At 31.8% G+C, this 27,906-nt stretch overlaps 4 protein-coding genes and 1 long non-coding RNA gene across 7 annotated transcripts; 2 read left to right on the top strand and 3 right to left on the bottom strand.

Annotated features, from left to right (window-relative positions):
- Positions 1-3,217: 3,217 nt before the first annotated feature.
- Positions 3,218-10,039, top strand: FLK (RNA-binding KH domain-containing protein). Of its 2 annotated transcripts, none has more exons than XM_020356660.3 (7): positions 3,218-3,384; positions 3,506-3,779; positions 6,347-6,599; positions 7,262-7,410; positions 8,051-8,332; positions 8,810-9,004; positions 9,652-10,039. In XM_020356660.3, the coding sequence occupies exons 2-7, from the start codon at positions 3,516-3,518 to the stop codon at positions 9,820-9,822; spliced, it is 1,314 nt and encodes a 437-aa protein (XP_020212249.1). In that variant the 5' UTR covers positions 3,218-3,384; positions 3,506-3,515; the 3' UTR covers positions 9,823-10,039. The 2 variants fall into 2 exon arrangements, with proteins under 2 accessions (XP_020212249.1, XP_020212250.1); XM_020356661.3 differs by lacking the exon at positions 3,218-3,384 and adding an exon at positions 4,679-4,849 and having other exon boundaries at positions 3,640-3,779.
- On the top strand, positions 3,786-4,520 carry LOC145949383 (uncharacterized). Its single transcript, XR_014427588.1, has 2 exons — positions 3,786-4,189; positions 4,280-4,520. It is a non-coding gene; the product is annotated as an uncharacterized LOC145949383 (long non-coding RNA).
- An 814-nt stretch (positions 10,040-10,853) lies between the features above and the next one.
- LOC109796998 (uncharacterized) lies at positions 10,854-14,540 on the bottom strand. Its single transcript, XM_020356879.3, has 2 exons — positions 14,153-14,540; positions 10,854-13,408 (listed from the first exon to the last, which is right to left on the bottom strand). The coding sequence occupies exon 2, from the start codon at positions 13,362-13,364 to the stop codon at positions 10,983-10,985; it is 2,382 nt and encodes a 793-aa protein (XP_020212468.1). The 5' UTR covers positions 13,365-13,408; positions 14,153-14,540; the 3' UTR covers positions 10,854-10,982.
- Positions 14,541-16,836: 2,296 nt separating this feature from the next.
- On the bottom strand, positions 16,837-25,323 carry LOC109797156 (putative aldo-keto reductase 1). Of its 2 annotated transcripts, XM_083059202.1 has the most exons (11): positions 25,166-25,323; positions 24,902-25,069; positions 24,375-24,575; positions 24,067-24,239; positions 23,781-23,877; positions 22,902-23,058; positions 21,638-21,819; positions 18,558-18,715; positions 18,322-18,418; positions 17,721-17,874; positions 16,837-17,248 (listed from the first exon to the last, which is right to left on the bottom strand). In XM_083059202.1, exons 1-11 carry the CDS (start codon positions 25,271-25,273, stop codon positions 17,055-17,057), a joined length of 1,689 nt encoding a protein of 562 aa, XP_082915328.1. In that variant the 5' UTR covers positions 25,274-25,323; the 3' UTR covers positions 16,837-17,054. The 2 variants fall into 2 exon arrangements, with proteins under 2 accessions (XP_082915328.1, XP_020212683.1); XM_020357094.3 differs by lacking the exons at positions 21,638-21,819; positions 22,902-23,058; positions 23,781-23,877; ... (2 more) ...; positions 24,902-25,069; positions 25,166-25,323 and adding exons at positions 18,876-19,079; positions 19,370-19,537; positions 19,609-20,488 and having other exon boundaries at positions 18,558-18,730.
- Positions 25,324-26,105: 782 nt separating this feature from the next.
- On the bottom strand, positions 26,106-26,501 carry LOC145958798 (uncharacterized). The gene has a single exon (XM_083076344.1). It carries the CDS (start codon positions 26,499-26,501, stop codon positions 26,106-26,108), a length of 396 nt encoding a protein of 131 aa, XP_082932470.1.
- Positions 26,502-27,906: the final 1,405 nt, after the last annotated feature.

Below are 27,906 nucleotides of genomic sequence, written 5' to 3'. Positions count from 1 at the left end.
CATTTTACGCATAAAAATATTATTTCCCAAGTCTTTATATTTTTTTTAATTAAAAAATATTAATCCTTGAAACAATCACAAAGTAATATTAGCATTAAGAAAGTTATTTTCTTACAGGTTAAGCAACATATGGTTTAATTTACTTTTTTCTCAGGATTTGAAGGGGGATAGTTAAAGGAAAATAATAGGAAAGTATTAAAGTAAATATTTCAATTGAATTAGAATGATAAAAAATGTTTGATATGTTTTTTTTTCTAAAAAGAAACAGGAATATCTAATAGTATAAAATACTCATTAACCCATATCTTTATATTACTCAGATTGCAAAACCTTCTCATGTTTAGGAATTTGGAAAACTTATGCTAAAGACCATTAAGAATCAATATTTAATCTAAAAGGACAAAAAATGTTAAATTTATGAGAAAAAATATAAATATAATGAAAAGAAATGGAGAGAGATTAAGGTAAAGGGAATAAAGAAATTAGTTAGAATATTTCTTTCCTCGTGATCTTTTTTAAAAAGAAAACACACATATATATATATATAAACATAAATAAGAAAAATAGGGTTATAATTTGTAATATGATAATAAAAGGAATACTAAAATTTTTATTTTATATTTTTCTAAAGTTATTTAAAAAATAATTGATGGTGATAAATTTAAAAAAATAAAGTGAAAAATAATTCTGGTTTATAAACAGTAACAAAATCCGACAAAATTGTTAGCTAGATAATTGATTGTGAGGAAAAATAAAGTTAAATTTAATATTGTCTTCCTCTAAAAAAATTAGCTTACGACTGGAAGATACCTCGAGCAACAGTTGATAAAAAAAAAATTATACCCAATTGAACTATTTTATCGATAAACTTTAAAATAATTTCTCAAATGTTTACAAATTGTGATTTATTATTCAGTTTTTTTTTATAGAAATAATATGTTTACAGTTATTATTATAAAATTATTTTATTCCCCTTTATGAAATGTTTTTTATTCTTATTTATTTAAGATCATTTTTATTTGGTTAAAACCTTATTTTGGTTCCTTATAATCTTTTTTTGTTTCAATTTAGTTCCTCATTAATTTTTGGTCTCAATTTGGTCCCAAATTAATTAATTAGTTTTAATTTAGTCCTAAATTAATTAATTGGTTTCAATGTGGGACTTTCCGTCCAAATTGCTTTAACGGTGTTAACTTTTGGTCACGTCGACGCCACGTAGATGCATACGTGGCATCCACGTGGATGAGAATTTTTTGAAAACACCTGGACCCAGAACGGCCCGTTCGGAAACCGGAACGGGCCGTTCTGGGTGCGCTTTTGGTGTGTTAATTTTGCATCCGGAACGGCCCGTTCCAAAGTGCAAAATTAACACACCCAAAATGCACCAGAACGGCCCGTTCCAGTTTCAGAACGGGCCGTTCCGGTTTTATTTTATTTTATTATATATAAAATATTAATAATTTTATAAAATATATATTATTAATTATATTTTAATTATGTTATTATATCCAATAAAATAAATATATTAATATTTTTTATATATTTTATTTTATTATGTTTATCTTATTAATTTTTATCATTTTCTTCCTTTAATCTTAAATAAGTTGCAAAAAATTATAAAGTGATATTCCTTTTATCTTATTAATTATTATATTTTTTTAATAAAATTAATTAAGAATATTGGTTTAATTGCATTTTTTATCCCTCAAGTATTACAATTGTGCAGTTTTGTGATCTCCAAGATTTTAATTGCATAATTTTAGTCCTTAAAGAATTGCAATTGCGCGATTTTGGTCCTTCAATTTTTAATTGAACAATTTTAGTCCCTCAAATATCATAATAGTATGATTTTTGTTTCTCCCATTAAAAATTAATAATTTTAATATATATATATATATATAATGTTTTAAAATTAAATAATTATTTATCTATTCAAATTAACGTATATTATAATTTTCGATATTATATCAATAATATTATTAATATATTTATAGATAAACTAATAATTTGATAAATATAACTTGTTATATATTAATATACTTTTACAAAAATATAAGTATATTAATTAGAAATATATATCTGATCTTATATATTTATATTTTTGTAAAAGTATATTAATATATATTAAGTTATATTTATCAAATTATTAGTTTATTTATAAAAAGGGTAAAAATATTATTGATATTAATTTATCAATAATATTAAAATACTAATAATATATAAATTTTATTTATTTAGTAATAGTAAATATATATCATTTGATACATTAAGAAAAAAAAATATACGTTAATTTAAATAAACAAACAATTGTATAGTTTTAAAACATTATATATATATATTAAAATTTTAAAATTATTAAATTTTTAATGAGAAAGACTAAAATTTCACAATTATGATATTTGAGAGATTAAAATTGTTCAATTAAAAATTGTGAGACTAAAATTACACAATTATAATCTTTTAAGGACTGAAATTACTCAATTAAAACCTTAGAGATCAAAATTGCATAATTATAATATCAAAAACACAATTAAGTGGAGAATATTTTATTCACAGTTCTGGAACGGGACGTTCTGAAATCAGAACGGCCCGTTTTGATTTCAGAACGGCCCGTTTTGATAACAGAACATCCCGTTCTTATTTCAGAACGGCCCGTTCTGATCCACTAGTGGTGTTTTAATTTTGCAACCAGAACGGCCCGTTCCGGTTTCAGAACGGTCCGTTCTGGGTCCAGGTGTTTTCAAAAAAAATTTCTGTGAATGCCACATATGCATCTACGTGGCGTCCACGTGACCAAAAGTTAACACCGTTAAAGCAATTTGGACGGAAGTCCCACATTAAAACCAATTAATTAATTTAGGACTAAATTGAAACCAATTAATTAATTTGAGACCAAATTGAGACAAAAAATTAATGAGAGACTAAATTGAAACAAAAAAGATTATAAGGACCAGGATAGGATTTAAACCTTTTTATTTTCTTACAAAGCTTTTACTTGCATGTCACTTTTCAATTCAAAACATTTATTATACCAAATTCCACCATAATTCACATGAAAAAAAAAACAATATAGGTAAAAGTATATTCATTTAAATACCATAAACTTCAATTTTATAGAATTTTACATTAAATTGGGTTGAATAATTTTAGTTGAGAGTTGAAAGATGAGAGAAAAGAAGAAATGTTGGAAAAAGATATGTTTAGCTGAGTTGAGTGGTTGGGTGATGACATTAACATATAGTTTCTGCTCCATTGGATTCAGATATATAACACTTCTCTCTTCTCTCTCACTTGCCTTTCTTCTTCTTCCTCACCCCAAAACCCTAGATTCGTTATTCTTACTCTACCTCGTCTCAATCACTACACTGACTTGTTCAATTATTTGTTAGTAGCTTCTCCCTTTTAGATCCAGTTAATTTGAATCCTTTCTGCTACTAAGATTGCATGTCATGTTTCGTTTCTGCCATATCTATACTACAACGTAACTTAATTTGTGTTTTGGCAGTGAAACCTCGATGGCTGAAGTGGATCAGAACACTGGCGGGGAACACGACGTAGAGGAAACAATTGAGGCGGAAGAGCACGGCGGTGAAGAGGTGGTGGTTGCTGAGAAGAAGTGGCCGGGGTGGCCCGGGGAGAGTGTGTTTCGGATGTTGGTTCCTGCGCAGAAGGTTGGGGGCATAATTGGACGTAAAGGAGAGTTCATTAAGAAAATTGTGGAGGAGACACGAGCTCGCGTTAAAATTCTTGATGGTCCTCCCGGAACTGCACAAAGGGCTGTAAGTTTCTTCAAATCATCAGCTAATACTGTTTAATGTTGTTGATACTTCTGCTGCTTGTTATTGGAATATTATTGATCTGGCTTCTGGAATGTTTACCATGCACTTTTCTCTCTCCCTCTTTTTTTTTTTTTTTTTTTTTTTTTTTTGCCTCTAATCTATTTATGTTATATTATAATTTTAAAAGGTTTTTGTCGAGCTTCTCCGTGATTGGAGTAGTATAGTAGAACGATGTTAATGCTATCTGATATTCTTTGGAGTTTCATGATGATGTTGAGTTGTATGCTTTATCTATAGTTTTAGCATTATTGGATAAGATATAGAAATTATATGAACTGATGTGGTCTCCTTTTCTCAGATTAGTGGATTGTGGTAGATACTAGATATTTACCTAATGCGTATGATTTGAGGTATTTTGCTATTTAGTCTTTGTCCTAACTGCTTATAAATATTCAGAAGAGAAATTATTGGGAGATTCAAAGTTCCTTTGCATATTGTAGGTTTAGTTCCTCTTGAAGAACTGGAATGTATTTATGTTTAGGGCATCACTTCAGCGTAATTCTAGTGGTGCTAATTATCCAATGTAATTTAGTCTGTGGGTCGATCAATGATGTTATGAAGGAGAACAGATTGTAGAGCTGTCTTTTCTTATGCAACCTTTCTTGACATTTCCAGTGTCTTCTTGTTGTACCCAGAAATTTAAATCGAAGTATTACGACGATAAAAAAAAAAAAAGATAAAGCTTGATCATGGTCTAAAACAAGTGCGACTTTACTCATGTGCTACATTAAAAAAAAAATAACTAAGGTGAAGAAGATGAAGCTAATTCGAAAATGAAGAGTGATGGCAAGAATACACAGAATATGAATTTAATTCTAACGGAAAATGAATCTGTGCAGGTTCAATGTTCCAATTTTAAAGGCAACGACTCAATCATCAATTAGGTCTCAATATTGAAGAACCAAAGTTCCAGATGCAGGGATCAGCATTGAGCATTGCGAAGTGCTGAAAAGTTTGTTAACATGTTGACATTTTGTTCCAAAGTACCTCGAAGCTTTGCATTCCATCTGGTAAATTCAAAACCTGGATGATTGATGTCTTGCCGCAGATTGCAAGCAGTAAAAGCTTATAACCAGATCTAATACAATACTGAAACCATCAAGTATCAAAGTGAAGTCTTTTTATTGCCATACATGTGATTGAAACAAAGGATAAAAACCTACCGAAGTCTATCACCAACTTAATTTTTAACACATGGAGCTTCTCTATGTGTTAATGATTTACATATTATTATAGTAGTTCTTCAATAGATAATATTGGCCATATTTTTCTATAATTAGCTAAAGTACACTATTGTAAACTGAGATCCAATAATTGAAGACTTAGAAGACACTTCCACTGTGACATGCATCTTACATCTTGTGACCTGTCACAACTTATTGGCCAATTAGAATTATTATGTTCTGGTTTAAGACTTCCATTTTGCAAGCAATTCTTAGTCTGTTTTAGTGGATTGGATAAAAATAGTAAGGAGCATTTATGGTGATATATGTAACTGTTAGTTATTGCATATATTTGAGGAGGTCTGGCGATAAGAAATGTAAGGTCATATACTTATGGTTCACTGCTCAAGCTGAATAAAAGGTAGAGGGCCGGGGAAAATATATGATGTGTGGACTTATTGTAATATATTGGTAAAGGGCAGAGAAAGGAAAGAGGATTCTTGGTCAGGTGAAGAGCTAAGGCTACATAATCTTTAAATTAAACATTTTATTTTTCATTTATTTTTTATAGAAGGTGCTCATTAAGATCTCATCTGAATTGCATTCTGGCAATCCATCTTGAAAACAAAGTTTGCAATATTATGATACCCAGTTGCTTATAATGAACAATGTGCTGCCGTGGCTGGTACATAAACCAAAAGTTGCTCAACATTTTAATTTTCAGATATTACTACCGGATGAGGTTAAATTTTAAATAAGGATATCATGGCCAATAATATCTCTGAGATTTTATTTTTTAACGGGGTCTAATGTCGGTTATATGATCCATGTAACTGAACTCACCTAGTGGGATAAGTTGATAAGACTATTGTTGTTACTTGTTATAGTACTATTAAATGAGATTGTTAATGTAGATTAATTTGGTTCAAGAGTTATTGAGATAAGGTCTTGAACATAATGAGCTGTGGGACTGTTAGAAATCTGATCTGGTTGTAAAGGATTTATTCAGGCATTTTGTTTACAGGCGAGAGGATGTTATAGGGATTAAGATGAAAATATCACAAAGGAGGATTGGCTTCTTAGGTGAATTCTCTAAGTTATTACATTATGTAATAATTAATATTCAAAATTACTTGTTTGTTTGCTTTCTTGCTGAGCCTGACATTTGTTGGTGGCATGTAATGTGTTTGGTAATAAATGCTTTTGTTAGTTGAAGTTGATTTTTTTTTTTTTTTTTTTTTTCGGTTTGCCAGCCTATATTCTTTATTCTTGTTATACATAGCCATTGGAGAAAATGCTAAAGACAAGGATAGGCTGATGTTGTTATTTGTTCATTTTAATTAGGTAATGGTATCAGCTAAAGAGGAGCCTGATTCATCTCTCCCTCCTGCTGTGGATGGCTTATTGAGGGTTCATAAGCGGATTATTGATGGTTTAGAGAGTGATTTTACCCATGCTCCTTCAGGTGTGGTCGGGAAGGTTTCCACAAAACTTCTAGTGGCAGCATCACAGGCAGGAAGTTTAATTGGGAAGCAAGGAGGAAATGTGAAATCTATCCAAGAAGCATCAAATTGTATAGTTAGAGTTCTTGGAGCAGGTTCTTGCTAATATTTCATATAACATTTTCTCATCTAGTCGTTGCATTAATATTTTTTTTCATTATTTTAGAATTCTGTATTTCCCTGGATTTCAGTGTTGTTTTTATTAAAAAAATTGATACCATGGTTTTGATCATAGGTAAGGTTGAGCTTTATGCACTGGGTAATGTTGTTACTTTCTTGCCATTGTTGGATTTATTATTTTTCATATTATTAATATCATGGAAGCAGTCAGATATGTATCACTAACTCCCTATCAGTCTATCACTACTGCTTAAATGACTTGTTAGAAGAAAAAAAAAATGAAATCATTCATTTACTAAATCAGTTGTCAGGAAAATAATCGTGATCTCAGGTTTGACATTCTATTGTTTAACATTCTAGAACACTACCATCTAATTAGTTTTGAACTTTGCCATCTGGAATCATCCTTGTCTATCCTTTTTTAACCGAAAATTATTGCAGGATACAATTTGAGTGGTATGAATGAATTATAGATAAAATAATAGCTATACTTTTAATATTCTGATTTATGCTTTCAAATATAGTATTACTGGATATTTGAAGATTTTTTTTCTGTCAAACTTGGCATTTTTGCCCTTTGGAGGACTGATTGACGATCTCTAGTTGCTAACCATCTGCATGGCTTTCTCTTCTGCAGAAGACCTCCCTATTTTTGCTCTTCAAGATGACAGGGTGGTTGAAGTAGTAGGGGATCCTGCTGGAGTACATAAGGCATTAGAGTTAATTGCCTCACACCTTAGGAAGTTTTTAGTTGATCGTGGTGTAATTCCAATTTTTGAAATGAATGTAAGTGTGTGAGCCCATTTCTTCTATTTTGAAAAAAAAAATATTTTAAAACTTTTTAGTTTGTTTAAACTTTTGAAAAAAAAAACCAGATTTTGAAAAACCAGATTTTGAATAAAATAATTTTTTTTATTATTGTTTTGAATTGTTTCGAGTAAATTTTTTTTAATAAAAGCTATAATTATAACTATTTTTAAAAAAATAAAAAGTACTCCCTCTGTTCCAAATCTTTAGTCCTTTTAGCCTTCTTTTTTTGTCCCTAAACAATTGACATTTTAAAATATCAAAGTCTAATTAATACCTTTTTTTTGTCAATTATTCCCCTATTTTGTAGACACTTTTTTCCATCAACTATTCACTTATTTTTTACAAAAACAAGATAATGGAGTTGAGATAATGAGATATTAAATAAGGGCTTTTTAGTCCAAATTTACATCTATTAAATATTTCTTAATCATGTGCATTAACCTTAATGGACTAAAGATTTGGTATGGATGATGTACTTTCTATAATTGTTACCAAACAAAAAATAGCTTATACTTTTCATAAAATTTCTAAAATAAATCATTTTTGTCAGACCTTAAAATCACTTTTTTTAATAAAAAAGATTAACTAAACAAGCCCTAATTTATTATTTTTCCAGATGCAAATTGCTAATCCCCACCATGCGGAACACATGCCACCCCACCAATCTTGGGGTCCCCCTCAGGGTCTTCCTCCAAATGCTGGTGGAGGTCCTGGTTTTGGACCTCCTTCTCAATACATGCCACCTCCACGACAACTTGATAGTTATTATCCACCAGCTGAAATGCCTCCTCCAGTGGACAAACAGCCCCATCAAGGTATATCTGCCTATGGAAGAGATGTTTCAGTAGGTGTTCATGCATCTTCAAATACTCAATCTGCACCTTCCTTGGTCACACAGGTACTTGTTCTTATTGCAAAATTGTTTAATAGTAATTCCCAACAGAATACTGTACTTGTTTTTAGAATTTGTGGTGTGTATTTCTGTGGTTTTGTAAGGGGACTTGTTGACTAAGTTGTTTCTTCAACTTGTTCTATGACTGGGAAACCTAGCAGGCTAGTCACAAAATCTAACCTTTTCAGGTTAGATTTAAGATAGCAGAAGATGATGCAAACATGCATAAATAATTTGGTGTTTAGCTTAAATATTTAAGATAAATAAAGTATGTGAAATATCTTGTGAATGTATCTTCGGTTGTTGACATTAGAAGTGGTGTCCTGTATGATTAATAATTTAGGCTTTGGAAGTATGGATGCAGTCCAGCAGTCTTGACTTGCTCTGTAATCTGTATTGACTTTTTGGCCCTAGTTCCTGCCCTGTATAAATTTTTTGTTAATTTTTTATCAATAAACATTAATTCTACTGCTATTTTGGCAGATCACGCAGCAAATGCAAATTCCGCTATCTTATGCTGATGCTGTTATCGGAACAGCTGGAGCAAGTATAAGCTACATCAGACGAGCTAGTGGGGCTACTGTTACCATTCAAGAAGCGAGAGGTGTTCCTGGGGAGATGACAGTTGAAATCAGCGGAACTGCTTCTCAAGTCCAAACAGCTCAGCAACTAATACAGGTAATTCTGATCTTGGTTTTTTAATTAATTTTAAAAAAATCAATCCTTAAGATGCTGCATGTCTTGTAAATATTTTTTCAGCTACAGCTAGAATTTAGTATCTTCTGAATAGAGTGAAATTATTCAGTGAAAAGCTGTTTGCTGTATTCATCGGGGACCCAAAAAATTCTTTTTGCACTAGTTTCATGGGAGAGGATGTGAAGAGGAAACTATAAGCTTGTTGAATTTCTAAATTACGTTATCCTTCTCAAACTCAATGAAAAAGTTGGGAGTAGATTTGTAGTTTTTTTTGTTTTTCCCTTCAAATCTTCCTATTTACCCCCCTCATTTGTATGACGTGAGAAAATTATCTTCGACCTCCTCATCCTCATATTTCATTTCATGCATTTTCTGTCTTATTTGGTTTCCGAAGAGAGGCCGAAGGTTTTGAGCTGGATGTTAATCTTGCTGGATGTATTTTGTCAATGTTTGAACGGATTTAATGCATGTTTGGTGATGCTTAAATTCAGATAAATAGACCCTTAATACTTCTGTTAGAAAGCTAATATAAATAAGCAATCATTTCTTCAAAATGAGTTAAACCAAGCATGCTCTTCACATGATTAGTTAGCTTGGTAATGAAGAAATAATACGAATATGTGGTGCAGAATTTTATGGCTGAAGCTGCAGCACCAGCACAGCCGCAAACCGGTGGGCCTGTTGCAGACCAAGGATACAATTCATACCCTGTCCATGGTTCTGTCTATGCGTCTCCTCCTTCCAATCCAGGACACGCTGGAGGCTATGGCTCAGTTTATGGTGCAAACTATGGGTACTAGGCTAGATAATGCATTTAATGCTGCCTGCCATTGTTGAGATGTAAAATGCTGGGAACATAATTAATGTAATAATTTAACAAATATTAGATTATTGTCTGATCCCTGGGTTCTGTTTGTACTAATAGTCTTTTGGAAAGGTTAACATACTATTCGTGGCCTTCTATGTATCATCTGTTTGTTCTACGATTATATCTAATTGGTGCACCTGTCTCTTCGACTTTTCCTAGTTTTGCATAAATTACTAGTTAGTTAAATATTAGAGCCAGAGGAACTGCCAACCAGCTTGTAGTTCAATTCGGTGTGGAGGATTGTTTGGTGTAACGAGTATGTAAGAGATATGACCCCCCAAATGTTTGCAAATTTTTATCCGGTTTATAGCGCAATTTTGTTATTGTTTATTATAAGCGAATATCATTATACAGCTGGTCTCCATAAAAATTAAACAAGTTAATACGTCCATCTTATGCTATGCTTTTTATTTTAAGATGATATATATTTCTTAAGAAAATTAATAATTACACAAATTACAATGACAATAATCATTTTTAGAAAATATTCTCATAAAAAAGTATTAATAAATGGAGATATCAATAAAAATATAAGACTAGTTTGATTTTTTTAGAGTAAAATAGAATATTAAAAAAAAAACTCAAGGCCAAATATTATTCGGACTCAAAAGGCAACAAGTTTGAGAATATTTTTCGATCTAAGCTAAAAGGGATATGGATTTGGAATGGCATTTCTTTTTTGCTTCTGAATAGAATTACGCACAGATCTCACTACTACGGACGTTTAGCATAACTACTACGGACGCACTGTAAATGAACCACAAAAGGCTAAAGATAATCAATCAATTAATAAACCAAAAGGAATGCTTTTTTTGTGCTAATTGTCCTTCCCTTCTTCATTGTTACGGAAAACAGAAGCTTCACCGCGAAATAAGCAAATTGGGAGGTTTCAATACTTAGTCAAATTCAAAATTTTAGTTGAAATAAGAGGGTATTAATGCGCTATTAAACAATACAAATTAATTGACTATAAATACACAGCGCAGCTGAAACAAATTAATTCACATTAATGTAAAGGAAATAAAAAAAAAAAAACATCATTGGTCTAAGCTAGAAAACATAAATAAATAATGATGGGCAGTTAAATGAGACTTAGATGGGGGCTGCACAGGTGGTTCTAAAGTGTCCTGTTTGATTGCAACGACTACAATGAACGACCCGTTTTATACGGCCACGGTCTTCTGCCCGAACCCGTTTCTTTCTGGGCCGTCCCGGTGGCCTGAGTGATTTAGGAGGGTTAATAATAAGTTGAAGTTGAAGTTGTTGATCAGATTGGGAAGCAATAGCATTGACATCCCCTTCAGGCTCAGATAACTCCTTCCACAGAGACTTATCAGGAATTGGATGAATGGTCTGTGAGTACGTCTTCCTATACGTTGCAACAGTAAAACAGCTCTCTGTGAATCTATGCACATTCTGCCTAATAGACAGAAGTGCAGCCACAGCATGTGCACAAGGCAAACCATAGAGCTGCCACCCGCGACAATGACAGCAACGCGTCCTAATGTCAACAGTATTTGTTCCTTCGTGAGATATAACTTCAAATTCTGCGTCAGTGGCACGAAGTACCTGGTGTGTTCGTGCACGGTCAAGAGCCTCTGCAACATGTCTCTCAGCAGAAGGTACAAGTATTGATGTCCACTGCATACTCGTCTCTCGCCGCTCGTTAAACCATGTCATCAGCTGCCTTCTAATGCATTCCATCATTTGAATTATTGGAAGCCCAGATGCATCTAATATCCATGTGTTTAAAGATTCAACTATGTTAGCCGTCAAATTGGCGAAACTTTGCCCCTCAAAATATGCAGTAGCCCACAAATGAGGTGGAATACTTCGAAGCCAATATGCAGCAGCATGTGATATTTCTTCAATCTCTAAAATTTTTGCTTCGAATTCAAGTATAGTAAGAACTTGAGCTGCTTCCCACAGAAGACTAACAAGCATCGTGTTGTTAAACTCCTTGCGGAAGCTGTCACTCAAGTGACGCATACAAAATCCATGGAAAGCAGTAGGAAAATTTGTGTCCACACCATCTACAATTCCCTTCTGCCTGTCAGACAAAATTGTAAGCCTTGGCATGTTTTCAGTGTTAATCTCCAGCAGGTTACGAAGTTCAGACAGAAACCACATCCAATTATCATCATTCTCCTCATCAACAACACCAAATGCCAAAGGAAAGAGAGCCCCATCACCATCAAATGCAGTAGCAAGAAGTAATGTACCAAGATACTTGCTCTTTAAATACACCCTATCAAGCTCCAAAAGTGGTCGACAGGCATTTAAAAAACCATATATTGATGCTTGAAAGGATATGAAGAGGCGTTGGAAGCAATTATCAGTTGGGTTTCCATAAACAGATGCGATACTGCCTGGGTTTGTGCGTTTCAGCTGTTCACAGTACTGTGGAAGTAAGCGATATCCCTCTTCAAAAGATCCACGCATTGCAGCCATGATGCGCTCCTTGCCTCTCCATGCTTGCTTGTATGACAAAGTGATGCCATGAACCCTATGAATCTCTTCCAGTATCTCCTTTGGCTTGCAATTAGGGTTCTCCCTTAGCCTTTGCTCCACAGAGCTAGCAACCCATTGAACTGAGGCTTGCTGATGGCCAAGATGCGAAATTCCTCCACATGTATGACTCTCATGGATTGTCCTAATAGTAAAAGTTGGGACCCCAGGGAGCTTTGCCGCATGAATTCGCCAAGGACATCCATCACTTCGGCATTTAGCAGTAAAGCGGGTCTTGTCAGATTTTATAGTCTGTATCTCAAAGTGCAGAGCGATTGCTGTATCCCTCAATGCCCTCCGGCAACTTTTAACATCAGGGAATTCTTGTCCCACTGACAATTCATAACTAGGACTTATAGCTGATGTACGAGCCTGAATTACAAGGGGTGTGGTAACCATAAGCTGGGATTCATGAACACCCATATCATCATCAGCAGAATCAATACTCATATCTGGATTATGGATCACAGTCAAAGCCATGTTCTCATCAAATTCCTGGCTTTCTGAAACAGACAAATCATTGTTCTCCGGTATGGCCAACTCATGATTTTGTGTGGGAATGGGCATCTCATGGTCATCAAGATCAGGTTTTTGATCCACCACGGCTAACTCATTCTCATGCCCATAAGTGTGAACAGCATCTCCTTCATCATCATGGTTCAGTCCTAAACCCAATTCATGGTCATGGGCATCTCCTAAGCACAGTTCATGATCATGAGTTTGTCCCATACCCAAATGTTGATCAGTTTGTTCCAGGCCCAAATGTTGATCAGTTTGTCCCAAACCCAAATGTTGATCAGTTTGACCAAGACCTAAATGTTGATCACCAGTTTGTCCCAATTCCAAATCATGATTCTCACTGAGGCCCAAACTATGATTATGGCTCAGCATCAGTTGCTGGTCATGGCCAAGTGCTAATTTATGACTTTGGCCAAGTATCAAATCATGGTTAGCCATTGAAGACATGAATCACTATATATAACAACAACGTTTTGTTGATAGAACACCAGCTGCAAGGAACCACATATAACAATAGGCAAGTCAGAAAAAATCTTGCAGAAAGTGAAAGTTTGATGATTAAATACAACTAGATATGCTGAAATCAAAAACTGCAGCAAATAAACAGTTCATACAAGGCAAGTGAGTGAAGATATAATAACTCTATCGGCAATTCCCACAAAAGTATGAAATACGTACAAAATTATAGATAGCTACAAAGATGGGATCCATAAAGAAACATACACAAGACCCTCTCCGCTCTTAATGGCCTAGCTATCACAAGTTACAAACCCCAAATTGCACAATACAATGTCAGTGTTAAGTACAATTATAATATTGGGATTAAAAAATACAAATCCATGATTGTAGATTATACTATCAACAACCACAAACACACCATTTGAACTTCTGTAAATCCAAATCACACAGGCAGCCACACAAACAAAACCACCCCCATTTCGGTAACACAGAAAGAAAAACAAGCAATCCAAACAAATTACAGAAAGAAAAAATCCCATTGAGCTTAAGTTAAGAGTGGAGATGCTAGTAAACTCGAGTCAAGCTATATGAAAAGAACAAACTTTGAAGGGAATATAAAATCATAAGCAGAACTTGAAGCGATAATTACACAAACATTAACGTGCCGAATTTACAAACTACCCCCCCCCTCCCAAAAAAAAAACGCACACAGAGAAGAATTCTAAGCAAAAAAAAAAGAAAAAAGTACTTGGTGAGGAGAATCAGAGTGAAATTACCTGAAAGATTAAAACTGGGAAGAGAAGAGGCGGAACCCTAGGTGGGAATGGAAAGGGGGTGATCGAAGAAAGAAGAAACGGGAATTTGAAAAAATGGCGGGGAAGTGGAGAAAATCGGAATTAGGAGAAGAAGGGTAAGGAGAAGAGAGGAAGATTGGGAATTAGAGGGTCTTCATGGGAAATCCATACCTTCAACCAAGCGCAACAGAGGGTATTTAGGTCAAACGAAACCACCCCTCCTCTTTACTATTCCCTTTCTTCTAATTACCTTTTTACCCCCACTTCCACATAATTCTTCTAAATGCACATTATTTAAGTAACCAAGGACCATATAATTTTAGATCACAATAATAATTATTTTGTTGATCAACTCCTCCATGTAAAAGATAACATTAACAATTATATTATATGAGAGTATTTTTAGAAATTTTCTTTAATAAAATTTTTATAAATTTTTAAATGTTATATATAATTTAATTTTTATTTATTATAATTATTTATAAATTAAATTTTAATATTTTTAAAATAAATTATCAAAAAATTAAAATAATTTTATGTTATAATATAAATTATTTATCATAAATTCAAAATATAATTTATATAATTTAAAATATATTTTTAATTATATCCAAACTTAATTTTAAATTTTAGTTTTATATAATACATAAATTAAAATATTAATTTATAATTTATGATGATGAAATTTATAATTATTAATGTTAAATTTTATTCATAATTAATATTTATATATCAAATGTGAGAATGATTATCTTCTACGATAATATTTTAAAAAATTATTCTCTAACAAGAACCTTTATATATTTTTTGATATTTTATATAATTTAATTATTTTTTATATTTATTTATAAATTAAAATTTAACACTTTAAAATAAATTATTAATAATTAAAAGTAATATTAGTATAGTATAGTATAGTATAGTGTGCATTAAATATGAATTTTATAAATTGTGTGTGTATTACATGTGAATTTTATAAATTCAATCGTTAGATTGAAAGTTTTTTACTCTTAGATCATATATACAAAATTTTATATTAATCCAAGATCATTTGATACTTCATTTTTATAAAATAAAATTGACATAATATATACATTTCAAAACTTACTAAAATATGAAAATTTTGATTATTTTTAAGTTGTTCAATTTTAACAAATTTTGATATAACATATAAGATATAATATGAACTTTTGATCTAATAGTTAAATTTATAAATTTTACATTTAATTAAAAGTTATTGATATTTATGAAACTTACTAAAGTTACACCAGTATCATTTTAACTTTCCTATATATATGATATTTATTGTCAATTTTTATTTATTTATAAGATTATCCCTTTATCATTTAAAATATAAAAAAACAAATTCAAAATGGTACATCAGAGGTTTTTGCTAAACAATTTATCCACGCATTGGTAAATTTCAATAAATTTACATTTGATTCTTTTTAAAAAAAATTATGCTATTATTAAATTATGTAAAAATATTAAACGCCAAAAATTATTATTATTGTCAAATTCATTTAATAATAGGGAGAAATCAAATTATATTAATGTAAATTTTACAACTATTACACTATTTGATAATTTTATATAAAAAATAAATTTATATATTTAATTGTTAAATTATAACTTTATATTATCTTAAATATTTATGTTAAATTTGTTAAAAATTTAAAATTAAATAATAATAAAAATACAATCCAATTATTTATATTTTAATATGTTTTAAAATATATTTATTATATTGATTTTCATATAGATAAAGGTAATATCAAATAATTTTGTATTCATATAAAATTTTGTATATATAATCTATAAAAAATAAAATTTCAATTTGATGATAAATTTTAAAATTTAATCAGATCGAAATTTATTAAATTAAATTATGTATAATATATATATATATATATATATATATATATATATTAATTACAGTCAAACTTTTTAGTCATTATTACTAATTTTTAAAATCACTATTATTAAGTGCGTGTTTACATCTGCATCGACAATTCACATTTTCTAACAAATCTACATCAAATCAATAGAGAAGCAAGTATTATTGACTTTATATGGATCCATATCCTGATATGTTTAACACAAAATCAAACAGGCACTGAAATTAAACTCATTTAACAATGTGCTAACACCTTATTAAATAATTAACTTTTTTAATATAAACAAATATATTAAAGTAAAATACTCTCTATAATTTATTATCTTTGATTAAACTCATTACCAGGGTGTAGTGGCAGTGGAAATCGAAATAATTTGCAAAAACTTTATTTTCACTATAATTAAAAAAAAAGGCTTGAATATAGGTAGACTAAAATATATTTAATATAAAAAAATTTTATCATTAATCAAACAACTAGACTAAATTAGGTAGTTTGACTTAAAATTTCTTTCACAATATATTCATCCAATATATTCCATAATATGCCACATTATTCAATACATTAATATATTCAATAATTAATGTCATATGATTAATTAATATGTTATGTCAATAGTCAATTAATGATACAAATTAAATAATCAACTAATAAGTTTAAAGTTTTAAATTGTACAAAAATTTTTTTTTTGAAATGTCCAAATTTGAAAGTTGTGGGAAAAAAATTAAGTGACAGGTGTTATATAATAAAAAAAATGTGACAAAAAGAAAATAGTGTATAAAAGTACGTAAATATTTATAAATACCTATTGTTTGTTGCATTACAAAAAGTATTGCGGTTTATACTAAAAACTTTAACAAACCAAATAAATGTAGAAAGCCCTTCATCAAGACATGGGCTACATTATTGATATCCTATTAGCTCCCTGATACCAGCCTTTGTCAACCGTGTTACCCTCAATTCACGACTCAGTGTATTCTCTATGTGCTTCAGATTGAGATCCTCGAATCTTTTGGAGGTGTGTTGGCAAACTTCCATGAGATGTGTTCCAGTCCATTGTAGTATCTACCACCTGCTACATCATCAATTGGAACCGCCTCAGAAATTTCTCTCAGGTCCCTTTCTGACAATTTCACTGCTAAGGCACCTAGGTTTTGATCCAGGTTCTTAATCTTAGTTGTTCCTGTAAAGCTCCAAAGTAATTGAGGAAAATAATCATACACTTGAGCACAAAAATATAGATAAATATTGAAGATGTGTGCTTCATGATTGAGAAGCAGAACAAAAGAACCAAAGAAATTAACAATATAGATCTTCCTCCTATTGAACTTTATGAAACTGAACATATAAGGCAACTAGAGATTTGTCTGGCATGATTTAAAATTCACTCTGAACACTAATTAATTGAGAAGACATTTAGTCACCACCCTAAGTACATAAGAAGACTGTCGTGAGTCTTTAATACATGGAATGCATCATTATACTGCACCAAGTTCTTAACTTATTTTACCAGTGCACAAAGTACATGACTACAATATATTGTCCATAATAATTTGCTCAGATTGACAAATAATAAGAATAAAGAAATACCAAATTCTTGATATACAGGATACTAGTTCAGACTAGTAAGTATCAGATGTTTTGTCACTACTAACCAGGGATAGGTACAACATCCTCGCCTTGGTGGAGTACCCATGCTAATGCCAACTGAGCAGGAGTGGCTTGATGCTTCTGGGCAAGGCTTTCAATTCGGTCATATATACTCTTGTTCTTGTCTAAATTCTCCGCTTGGAAGCGTGGATGTCCTTTCTGATAAGTGAAATAATCATCAGAAAACCACATACATTATTTTCCCAAAGAAAGTATATAATTTTGTACTCTTATGTGAGAAAAACAAATAAGATTGGCATCCACTGCATCACTACTTCAGCTTAAACACACAAGCATTTGCAACTGAATAATGAGGGATATTTTTTATACACAACTCCAAAATGATGAGATATTGTCTGCTTTGGGTGTAAGTCCTCACAATTTTATTTTTGGTCATCACCCAAAAGACCTCTCTATCACTGGAGTATGAGTGTATTTTATAAATTGTTATTTTTTCTCTTTTTTTAGAAGATGTGAGACTTGTTTAATTCAAGAATGATTATTGATCATTGCTATTTGATAGTTTGTGACATATTAACAATTCAATGGTATGCAGCAAAAATACAGTGAGACATGTAAATGCTAAAATTCTGAAATGTTATATACCAGGGGGCTACTTGCAGGCACATTATCCACAACTCCTCTGCCACCAAAAAAGCCACGACCAAGAGGGCTATATGGAACAATTCCAATACCAAGCTCTCTGTACCAATAAAATTGTTAAAAAAAATAGTGAAGTCGCATTAACACAAAAAAACAACAACAGCAACTCTACCATTTTCTTTACCCTCCTTTCAATTTGAGCTGCAGTGCCATGAACTTGAACAAGAACTTGAACTAACCTGCAGAGAGGGACTATCCCTTCTTCAATGTCATGTGTCCACAGAGACCACTCCATTTGCACAGCTGTGATGGGATGAACTGCATGCGCTCTCCTTATTGTATCTGGACTGGCTTCAGATAACCCAATATACCTCACTTTGCCCTCTTCCACCAGTTTCTTAAGTTCACCCACCTATAATATAACAAGCTTATTAATATATCTACTATCTAGTGAGATAGGCCAGATAATATCACTATATTGGTAAAACTTTATAGTTATATCAAGTCTACTATGATCAAAACCGTTGATAGGTTTGTCAGAGGAAGAAATTCTTAACTGTTTCCTCTATAGGTACAGAGGTGTCCACTCTATGCTGATAATAAAGATCAATGTAATCAACATCAAGACGCTTCAGGCTAGCTTCACAGCACGAGCGCACATATTCAGGTGAACCATTGATCCTCATATCAGTAAAACTTATTCTCGCAATACCAAATTTTGTGGCTAGCTGGATCTTTTCTCTAGGTAGCTGCTTCAAAGCCTAGTCAACAGAATCAAATAATGACAAACTCAATAACTGATTCCACGAGCCATTAATAAGAGGAATTTTGCATTCATATACTGCAATCCATTTTAATTATATTTATATTTATGTATCACTTTTTCTAATACATGCATTTGAAAAACACCCGCTTGAAATCAAAAGGGATAAAAAAAATTGTCCCAAAAGTTGCGAGTTAAAAAACATTGATGTTCTAAAATATTACGTTCGGTTACTTAAAACATGGGTAAAAATCTCAACTGCAAGTAGAAGGAACAGTATGTTGTTACCTTTCCAAGCAAGACTTCATTAGCAGTGTCTCCGTAAACATCAGCTGTATCAAAAAAGGTGATTCCTTTACTGAATGCATAGTTGATAATAGATATGGCATCCTCTTCTGGGAGAGGGTCATTGTAGGCTCCACTAAGGCCCATGCACCCGAATCCCAGTTTCGAAACCTATATATAAAGAAAAACAAAATTGGGTATCGACATAAGAACAAGTAAATAAAACGACGAATGTTTTATACCTCAAAGCCATGGGTTCCAAGTTGAGTCCGCTGTTGGGCCATTGATTGAGTTATTGCATGTCTTCCCCTCTGCAAGCATTATATAGGAATACGATACGATGAGCTCATTCATTGGCTTCGTCATTCAGTGTGTCAGAATCAGCAGCGCCATAATTTCGTCACTGATGATGTTTCCTAATGCTTATTCCCTTCCTTCTCATTTTGATTTTGACCAAACTAAAATATTTGCCAAAAACACATTTTCAGTTATTTCGTCTTATTAAATAAATGTTTTTAACACGTAATTTTCTAAAAGATTAATTTGACCGCATAATCTTGAATTTTTAGTTAATATTATTTGCAGTGGCATTGGATATATTTTGGAGATACAGAAACGAGTTTGTGTTTCAAGATAGTGTTTCACAACCTAGAAATAAAATTTCATATTCTTGTATATGAACTGTAGGACAAGCTGCTTGCATATTGAGGACAACCATTATTAATAGAATAGCTGTGGAGCCTATGCTTTTGAGGTGGGAACCCCCTCACCTTGGTGTGATAAAATTAATTTGTTATGCCTGGATGACTTTGGTATAAGTATTGTTTGGAATAAAGGATTTAGAAACTTTATAGTAGAATTATATTCTAGTGTTACAGTGACTTTGTTAAAGGAAGGATGTTTCTCCTATCATCCTTGTTTTCAATTGAGGAAAAACATTATTTTTTTTAACTTGCAGATGGATGATTAATTTGGTCTAATGTGTTGCATGAAGTGAATCAAGTAATTGATAAGATGGTCAATTAAAATTTGTTTCTAAGAGATAATATTTGTATATTTGATAATATTAGACTTTTCTTTTCTTCGTTTGTAAGAACTGATATTACTCATATTTTGTTTTCTTGTGATTTTTAATTGATTGTGTAGAGTTTTATTATAACCTTTCAATTAAAAAAAAACCAGTAATTATTTTAATTTTGTGAAATAATTAAAAAATAATTAATTTAAGATGTGAAAGTTATTTTATTAAATTCATTTATATAATTATATAAAATTCTGAAACACTTCACTTCATTCGTCCCACAATAAAAGTTTTACGCATTGGTCACGTACAATAATTAATACATATATATATATATATATATAATTTTATTAAAATAACTCAATTTTCAATAAATATATTACTTTAAATTATGACATTTGAATAATTTATAAAGAAATAAATTAAAAAAATAACATTACAAATGCTAATAATTTAAATAAATAAAAAGAGTTAAAATATCATTCTGGAACATTTTACAGATATCAACACTATGATGATTGTGAAATAGAAGAAATATTATATGTACTTGCATAAAAATTATAAACCTAATTAATGTTCAAACCTGAAAGAAACGTCAACGTGGTGAAATAATTGCATGAAGGTAACACTCAAATAATTGAAAATTTTTGAAAATTTTAAAGTGTGTTTAACAAGATATTTAAAAAATTTATAAACTAATTTTATCGGAGCTAGTTTATTTGGTACCAAAATAAATCCGGTCCCAATTGAATTTCCTTTTCAATTGCCTTTGACTCGACTCCAAATTAGTTGCAGCTCAAATTAACTTTCTGATACCAACTAATTTATACCAAAATAAGGTCATGCACATTAGAGTTTGGATAAATCATCGAAATAATAATAATAATAATAAAATTAAAAAAAAAAAACATTTGGTTTCCAAAACATGAGTTAAAGGGCTTATTGTTTTTTAAATCATCAGCTTGTACTGCATTTTAAACTAAAACTTCAACCAACCAAACCAAATATATATTAACCAACCATCAATAGTCCATAGTTGACTAGAATTATTATGCATATTTTAACTGCATACAGCTGGACCAAAAACAAAAATCAGAAATTGAAGTTTACTAGTTGACTTGAATATCCTTATTATGCTACATCAACAGAATGCATTGGTAGCTTATCGTACTAGTTTTTGCATCGTGTGACGCTTCACAAATAAGGGAATTATCCAATTGAAAAGGATTTAGAGTGCTTCAAGTTCAGACCCTTGGATCTTTTGGAGGTGTGTTGGCAAATACCCAAGATTGTTTATCAGTTCCAGCGAAGTGTCGAGTCCCTGCTACTTCGTCTATGGGAACTGCCTCGGAAATTTCTCTCAAGTCATTTTCTGTAAATTTCAATGATAATGCACCGATGTTTTGATCCAGGTTTTTAATCTTAGTTGTTCCTGTAAAGGTCCAGTCAAAATTGTAGTAATTAATCAATTATTGACTCTTGAACTATGATAATTTAGTTATAAAATCTATCTAGATACAAGTTATAAACATTTTTTAGAGTTTTTTTTTTATATTAAAAATACTCTTTATTTTCAATAAAGGAACTCTTAAAAGTACTTTTAACTTGTATTCAAACAATCTCAAAGACGTTTAACCATTTACATGTTATATAGGTAGATAGATAAACAAATAAATAAAAACTTGTCCTTGGTTGGAGACATCTCTATAGTTAAGAAAGTGAATAACAAGAAGCATAGAAATTGGAATTCTTATCCTGAAACTAGGACACCCCATAGATTCACCAAAGACCAAGAATTGTGCATATCTCATAAGTCATAACACTGACTACCAAATAGCATTTATTAATGCCTTTTACTCTAGGTGCACAAGAAGAAACTACTCTCTTAACCCTTAAAACTTCCTAAATACTATACACTTTATGGATATACTTCTTAATGCTCACAAATGACAATTGACATGGTAAAAGATAAAATCCTCAACTTTAAATACTTTAAGAAAATTGCATATAGAACAAGAAAATCAACCCTGCTATTTTCAACAAAACTTCCTCTGATTGAACTCTATGAATATAACCACTTGAGAAGACAATACCAAAGTTGAAATATGTCTAAAATGACTATAAGTTCATTCATTGAACTTTATTGAGAAGCTTCAACAAGTGACCTTAATACACATTACACAATCATTCTTGGATTGTCGTATTTGGCTAGTATGCAAGCTAATTCTAGTAAATGGTCAACTTTTTTCTCTAGCACCTATACAATATAACACACCTTTCAACTGGGAAAAGTAATGGTAAAGACAAGTCTTCTAATGTCTATAAGCACATATTAACAGGTCACAAAGAAAAACACACTAAATGCACAACTATATTGCCAACACACCCTTGAAGAAAAGTGAACTTTTTCTTCTCTTAATTTGACTAGTGCACAAGTGCAGTTACAGAAAGTTAAGATATTTTATCACTTCATATTTTAAAAAAGGAAAAGATATATTGTCAATAGTCACTCACCAGGAATAGGAACAACGTCGTTGCCTTGGTGGAGTACCCATGCTAATGCCAATTGGGGAGGAGTGCACTGGTGTTTCTTAGCAAGGCTTTCTACTCGGTCATATATGCTCTTGTTCTTGCCTATGTTCTCTGCTCTGAAGCGGGGATGATGTGCAGTCTGACGAGTAACCAATTGTTATTATCTGCTAAATTTTCACATCTAAAAATGGGGGAGGGGGGAAAATTCTACAATATGAAGCAAAAACACACAAGTGGAAATTTTTACTTAAATAATATTTTTTTTTTAAAATTACAAAAATGACACGTGTGCAAGTTTATTTACAGGAGTAGACCTGTTTACTGTTCATGCTCGGAATTCGGTTCCCCGGGAACCGAATTCTGAGCTTCAAACTTTTTTTTTTTTTAACCGAATTCTGAGTTAGTTTAAATTTTTTTTTTTTTTCGTGTTTGTAGCCCATTTTGGGCAAATGCTGGAAGTGAAACGGCTCGTTCCAGAAGCAGAACGGGCCGTTCTGCTTAAAGAAACAGAGTCTTTTTTTTAATTAAAACGGGTTAAGAACGGGCCGTTCTGGTTTTGGAACGGGCCGTTGCAGGGCCGTTCCAGATTCAAAAAAAAAACCCTGTATCTTTACGCAGAACGGCCCGTTCTGCTTCCGGAACGGGCCGTTCCACTTCCAGCATTTGCCCAAAATGGACCACAGACACGAAAAAAAAAAAATTAAACTAACTCAGAATTCGGTTCCCGGGAAACCGAATTCCGAGCATGAACAGTAAACAGGTCTACTCCTGTAAATAAACTTTCACAAGTGTCATTTTTGTAATTTTTCTTTTAAAAAATATTATTTACGTAAAAATTTCGTGCAGGCTAAAATATTGTACCAGGCCGCTACTTGCAGGCATGTTTTCCAGAACTCCTTTGCCACCAAAAAAGCCTCGACCAAGAGGACTGTATGGTACAATTCCAATGCCAAGCTCCCTGTATCAATAAAAGCTTTAACAAAGTGACTTCATTATAACATAAATACAAAGCTAGCAAATCATTTTTCTCATTTTTATTTTTTCACGTAGCTCATAATTAAAGAGATGATCAATTTATTTATTTTAGTGAAGAAACAATTATGAGAGCTGTACATTCCTATGAACTTGGAGAGGAACTTGAACTAACCTGCAAAGAGGAACTAACTCGTCCTCAATGTCACGAGTCCAAAGGGACCACTCTATTTGTAGAGCAGTGATGGGATGAATCGCATGTGCTCTTCTTATTGTATCTGGACTTGGTTCAGATAACCCTATATACTTCACTTTCCCCTCTTCCACCAGTTTTTTTAGTTCACCAACCTACAATTCAACCAACATTAATAATATGTATCTAGTGAGATGAACCAAATGATGACAGATTATGCACTAAAAAGTAACAAGTATATAAGAAGTTTTAAGGCATTTAAAGATGTATTAGAAGAAGGAATCCCTAACTGTTTCCTCTATGGGTACTGTTTGGTCCACCCTGTGCTGATAATAGAGATCAATATATTCAACGTCAAGACGTTTCAAGCTAGCTTCACAACACGACCGCACGTACTCTGGTGATCCTTTGACATGTATATTAGGAAATGATCCTGCAATGCCAAATTTCGTCGCTACCTGAACCTTTTCTCTAGGTAACTGCTTTAAAGCCTGTTCAATAGAATCATAATCAAACACACAAGTGATTCCATTGATTCATTAGAAAAGGTAAAGAAATACATTTTTATAATAGAAAATTTTCCAATATCTTTGTGTTCTAATTCTAAATTTTATATGTGCAACTAAAGCCATACATGTTGCAGAGTTTAGGAAATATTGCAAGAAGGAAATGACACAACATAGCAACTCGCCAGTCTTTTCTTATCTAAAATGGATTATATGGTGAAATAACATGTTGTTCAAGCAACAGATATAAGTCATGAACAGTATTTTTGGTATTATTAAAATTTAAGTCAAGAGTGCAAAGAAATGGTTACTTTTCCGAGTAAAACTTCGTTAGCGTTGGCACCATAAACATCAGCAGTGTCAAAGAAAGTGATTCCCTTACTGAATGCATACTTAATCACAGATATGCCTTCCTCTTCAGGAAGTGGATCATTATATGCTCCACTCAGGCTCATACAGCCCAACCCCAACTTTGAAACCTATAAAGAGAGAAAAATGATTTCTCAAAATAAAGAATTGGAATAAGAGTAAGAGAAATGAAGTGAAGTGGGCATAGCAATAGGATAGTATAACACCTCAAGGCCTTGAGTTCCGAGTTTGACTCGAGGAATCTGCACTTCCGCCATGTTGGTTCGTCTTTGCCTCTCCTTTGCTACTTCTGCATAACTACGAAGTACTTGCATCTTTTTTATAACATCATTATTGGTGGTGTTATAATGATTGGTTGAGAGATATTATTAAAAGAATAATGCTACACGTGAAATAATTTTTAAAATAAAACAATTCATATAATAATTTGTGAAGTCAACTTTTAGTTGGTCCTTGATTATGTCGCTGAATTCGATTGATTGAACTTGATATTCCTAACAAACGGTGCCTAGAGTTTCTTCGGTGATACATCCAGATCGAGCGAACTAAGCACGCGTAAAGACAGTGTACCCTCAAGAAAAAAAACATTAGACAAAATGTGGTGATTAGCTCATTGCAAACGTCAGAGAAAGAAAAAGAGTCCCTATTCCTTCTAGAAAGTAGAAACGTCTTGAAATAATCATCCAACTATATTACTCCAAACGAGAGATGTGAACTATAAAGTGTTGGAAATATTTTGTGAAAAATATAGAAAAATTAAATTTTGTAGACAAATTAAAATTAAAATTAAAGATTAAATTATTATTAAAATTCATAAAAGAAGATGTTTATGTATAGGCTTACAATCAATTTAAAATTTCTAACAAATCTCATCTACTAATAACTCTACTTGTTGAAATTATATTGAATAACTGAAAATAAAATATAATAAATAAAATTGTAACAATAACTAATATTTTATCTAAAATTTAATCAAAATTCAAAATTTAAAAGGAAAATCTCAAAAATCTAACACTCCTCCTTGAGATTTGTCATGAACATCACAAATTTTAGTTTCATGAACTCCAAAAATTGAGTTTTGAAATGTCATGTCATTAAGTTGTTGCACATCAATTTCTTGACCAAAATCATTGTCTTCATAGTCATTCAACTAACTCCTCCTCCTGTCTTTGAATACCATTTGTTGGAATTTGTCATATCAAATACATCATGCATAAAAGTGTGACCAAATCTTTCATGCCAAACATTACTCTCATCAATTTTAGCAATAAAATCATGATCTTCAACCAAATCAAATTTCAAATAAAAACTGTTTTTGGTCATCTCAATTTTCGCAATCTCTAAACCATGTTCATCCATGATAAAACAATAATTCTCTTTAACAGAGACTCCATAACCATTCTTTAGCATTTGTGGAACACTAAGAACATTTTGATCCAATTTTGGAATGTAGAGAACATCTTTAACAATTATCATATCTTTCTTGGTTGCAATAGAAATTGTACCTTTTTCGTTGACTTGTACAATTTCACCATTTCTCATCCTGACTTTTGGCTTAATTGATTTGTCAATGGAAGTAAAAAATGATAAATATTTAGTCATGTGACTAGTGCAACCACTATCAATGAGCCAAGTATTCAATTCATGTGAATTGAATTCTTGAGGTGCCATAAATAAATACTCATCTTCATCATCATTTTTTTCTTCAATCACATTTGCCTATTTTTTTAATTGTTGTTCAAGTTGATTCTTCTTTAATCTGCAATACTTTTTTCACTGTGACCATTTTTATTGCAAAAATTACAATGAAAAAGTGGTTTATCTATAAACCAACAATCTTCTTTAGAAAGATTGGTTCTTTGGCAATGAAAACAAGGCAAAAAATTTCCTTTTTTTTGAAGAACCTTCGTCTTTTCCTTTGTTCTTATTGAAAGTTCGTGACTTTTCAAAATTCTTTCCATTATGCTTTTCTCAATGTAACGACCCGTTGTAGGCCGTCACATCAATAACCAATATGACAAATAAAATAAAATAATATATAATAAAGAAAATAGAGCAAAGGTCAGCTACACTAGAGTGTAAATATAGAATAACGTATAAATTATTTTCATAATATAAAACAATTTTATAAAAGAGTCATCATTCATAAGGTTATACAATCATCCAAAAAGATAATGAATATACAACGTCATGAAGACATCAAAATAAGACATCCTAGGTGTTGGTCAAGCTTTAAGCCTAGCCACTTCTCAAAGCAGCTACCAAAAGACTCCTTGCTATCTCAAAGCCTCACACCTGATCTGCTCCCCCATATAGTGAGATCATCACAGTCCATATCATGGAAATATAAGGGTTAACATGTATAAAACCAACCATAGTACAATAAAATGAAATATCATTAAACTAGATATTCATCAACAGTATGTATCCATACCAAGGGAATGACAACATTATAACAAGTCATTTCCATGCCAAATATAAACCAATCCAAAATCCAATGTATACACATCCATGCCAATGCATGCATATTTTATGATAATAAAGAATCCATAACCAATGTATACAATCCATACCAAATATATACATATTCCACATCCAAACTAAAGTCACACCACTGTATAATCCCATGAAGTAGCCAACACATCCAAACCAAATGTTAACCTCAACACATCCAAACCAATGTTGAATTCGTGAACATGTCACCTGCTCATGTCACACACCTAACATCTCATGGAAAATATACAGTTGGATTACGTCGTCACGTAAACCTGGTAATCGTGGCCACTTCATCCATCTGTATGACTCGGCCTTGCCCCCATACCGGTAGCAAATAGAATACTTAGAGGAGTACTTCAGAATCCACCTAACATCTGAAGTGGTTTATTATATAATCTTTGGAAAAGTTCCATATTGGAATCCTCACCATGAGACTCCCAAATTCCATATT

The sequence above is a fragment of the Cajanus cajan genome, chromosome 6 (assembly GCF_000230855.2).
Source record: "Cajanus cajan strain Asha chromosome 6, NIPB_CcT2T_4, whole genome shotgun sequence".
In the NCBI taxonomy this organism is placed as follows: domain Eukaryota; kingdom Viridiplantae; phylum Streptophyta; class Magnoliopsida; order Fabales; family Fabaceae; genus Cajanus; species Cajanus cajan.
This window is presented reverse-complemented; position numbering and strand designations above follow the sequence as displayed.

Coding starts and splice junctions, on each gene's coding strand:
- FLK (XM_020356660.3), top strand. CDS start 3,516: ATGGCTGAAGTGGATCAGAACACTGGCGGGGAACACGACGTAGAGGAA. Junction 3,780..6,346: donor CCGGAACTGCACAAAGGGCT/GTAAGTTTCTTC, acceptor CATTTTAATTAG/GTAATGGTATCAGCTAAAGA. Junction 9,005..9,651: donor CAGCTCAGCAACTAATACAG/GTAATTCTGATC, acceptor TATGTGGTGCAG/AATTTTATGGCTGAAGCTGC.
- LOC109796998 (XM_020356879.3), bottom strand. CDS start 13,364: ATGTCTTCAATGGCTAACCATGATTTGATACTTGGCCAAAGTCATAAA.
- LOC109797156 (XM_083059202.1), bottom strand. CDS start 25,273: ATGCAAGTACTTCGTAGTTATGCAGAAGTAGCAAAGGAGAGGCAAAGA. Junction 18,716..21,637: donor CACCTCCAAAAGATCCAAGG/GTCTGAACTTGA, acceptor GGTGAACTTAAG/AAACTGGTGGAAGAGGGCAA. Junction 17,875..18,321: donor TGCCTGCAAGTAGCCCCCTG/GTATATAACATT, acceptor TTCACTTATCAG/AAAGGACATCCACGCTTCCA.
- LOC145958798 (XM_083076344.1), bottom strand. CDS start 26,501: ATGAGAAATGGTGAAATTGTACAAGTCAACGAAAAAGGTACAATTTCT.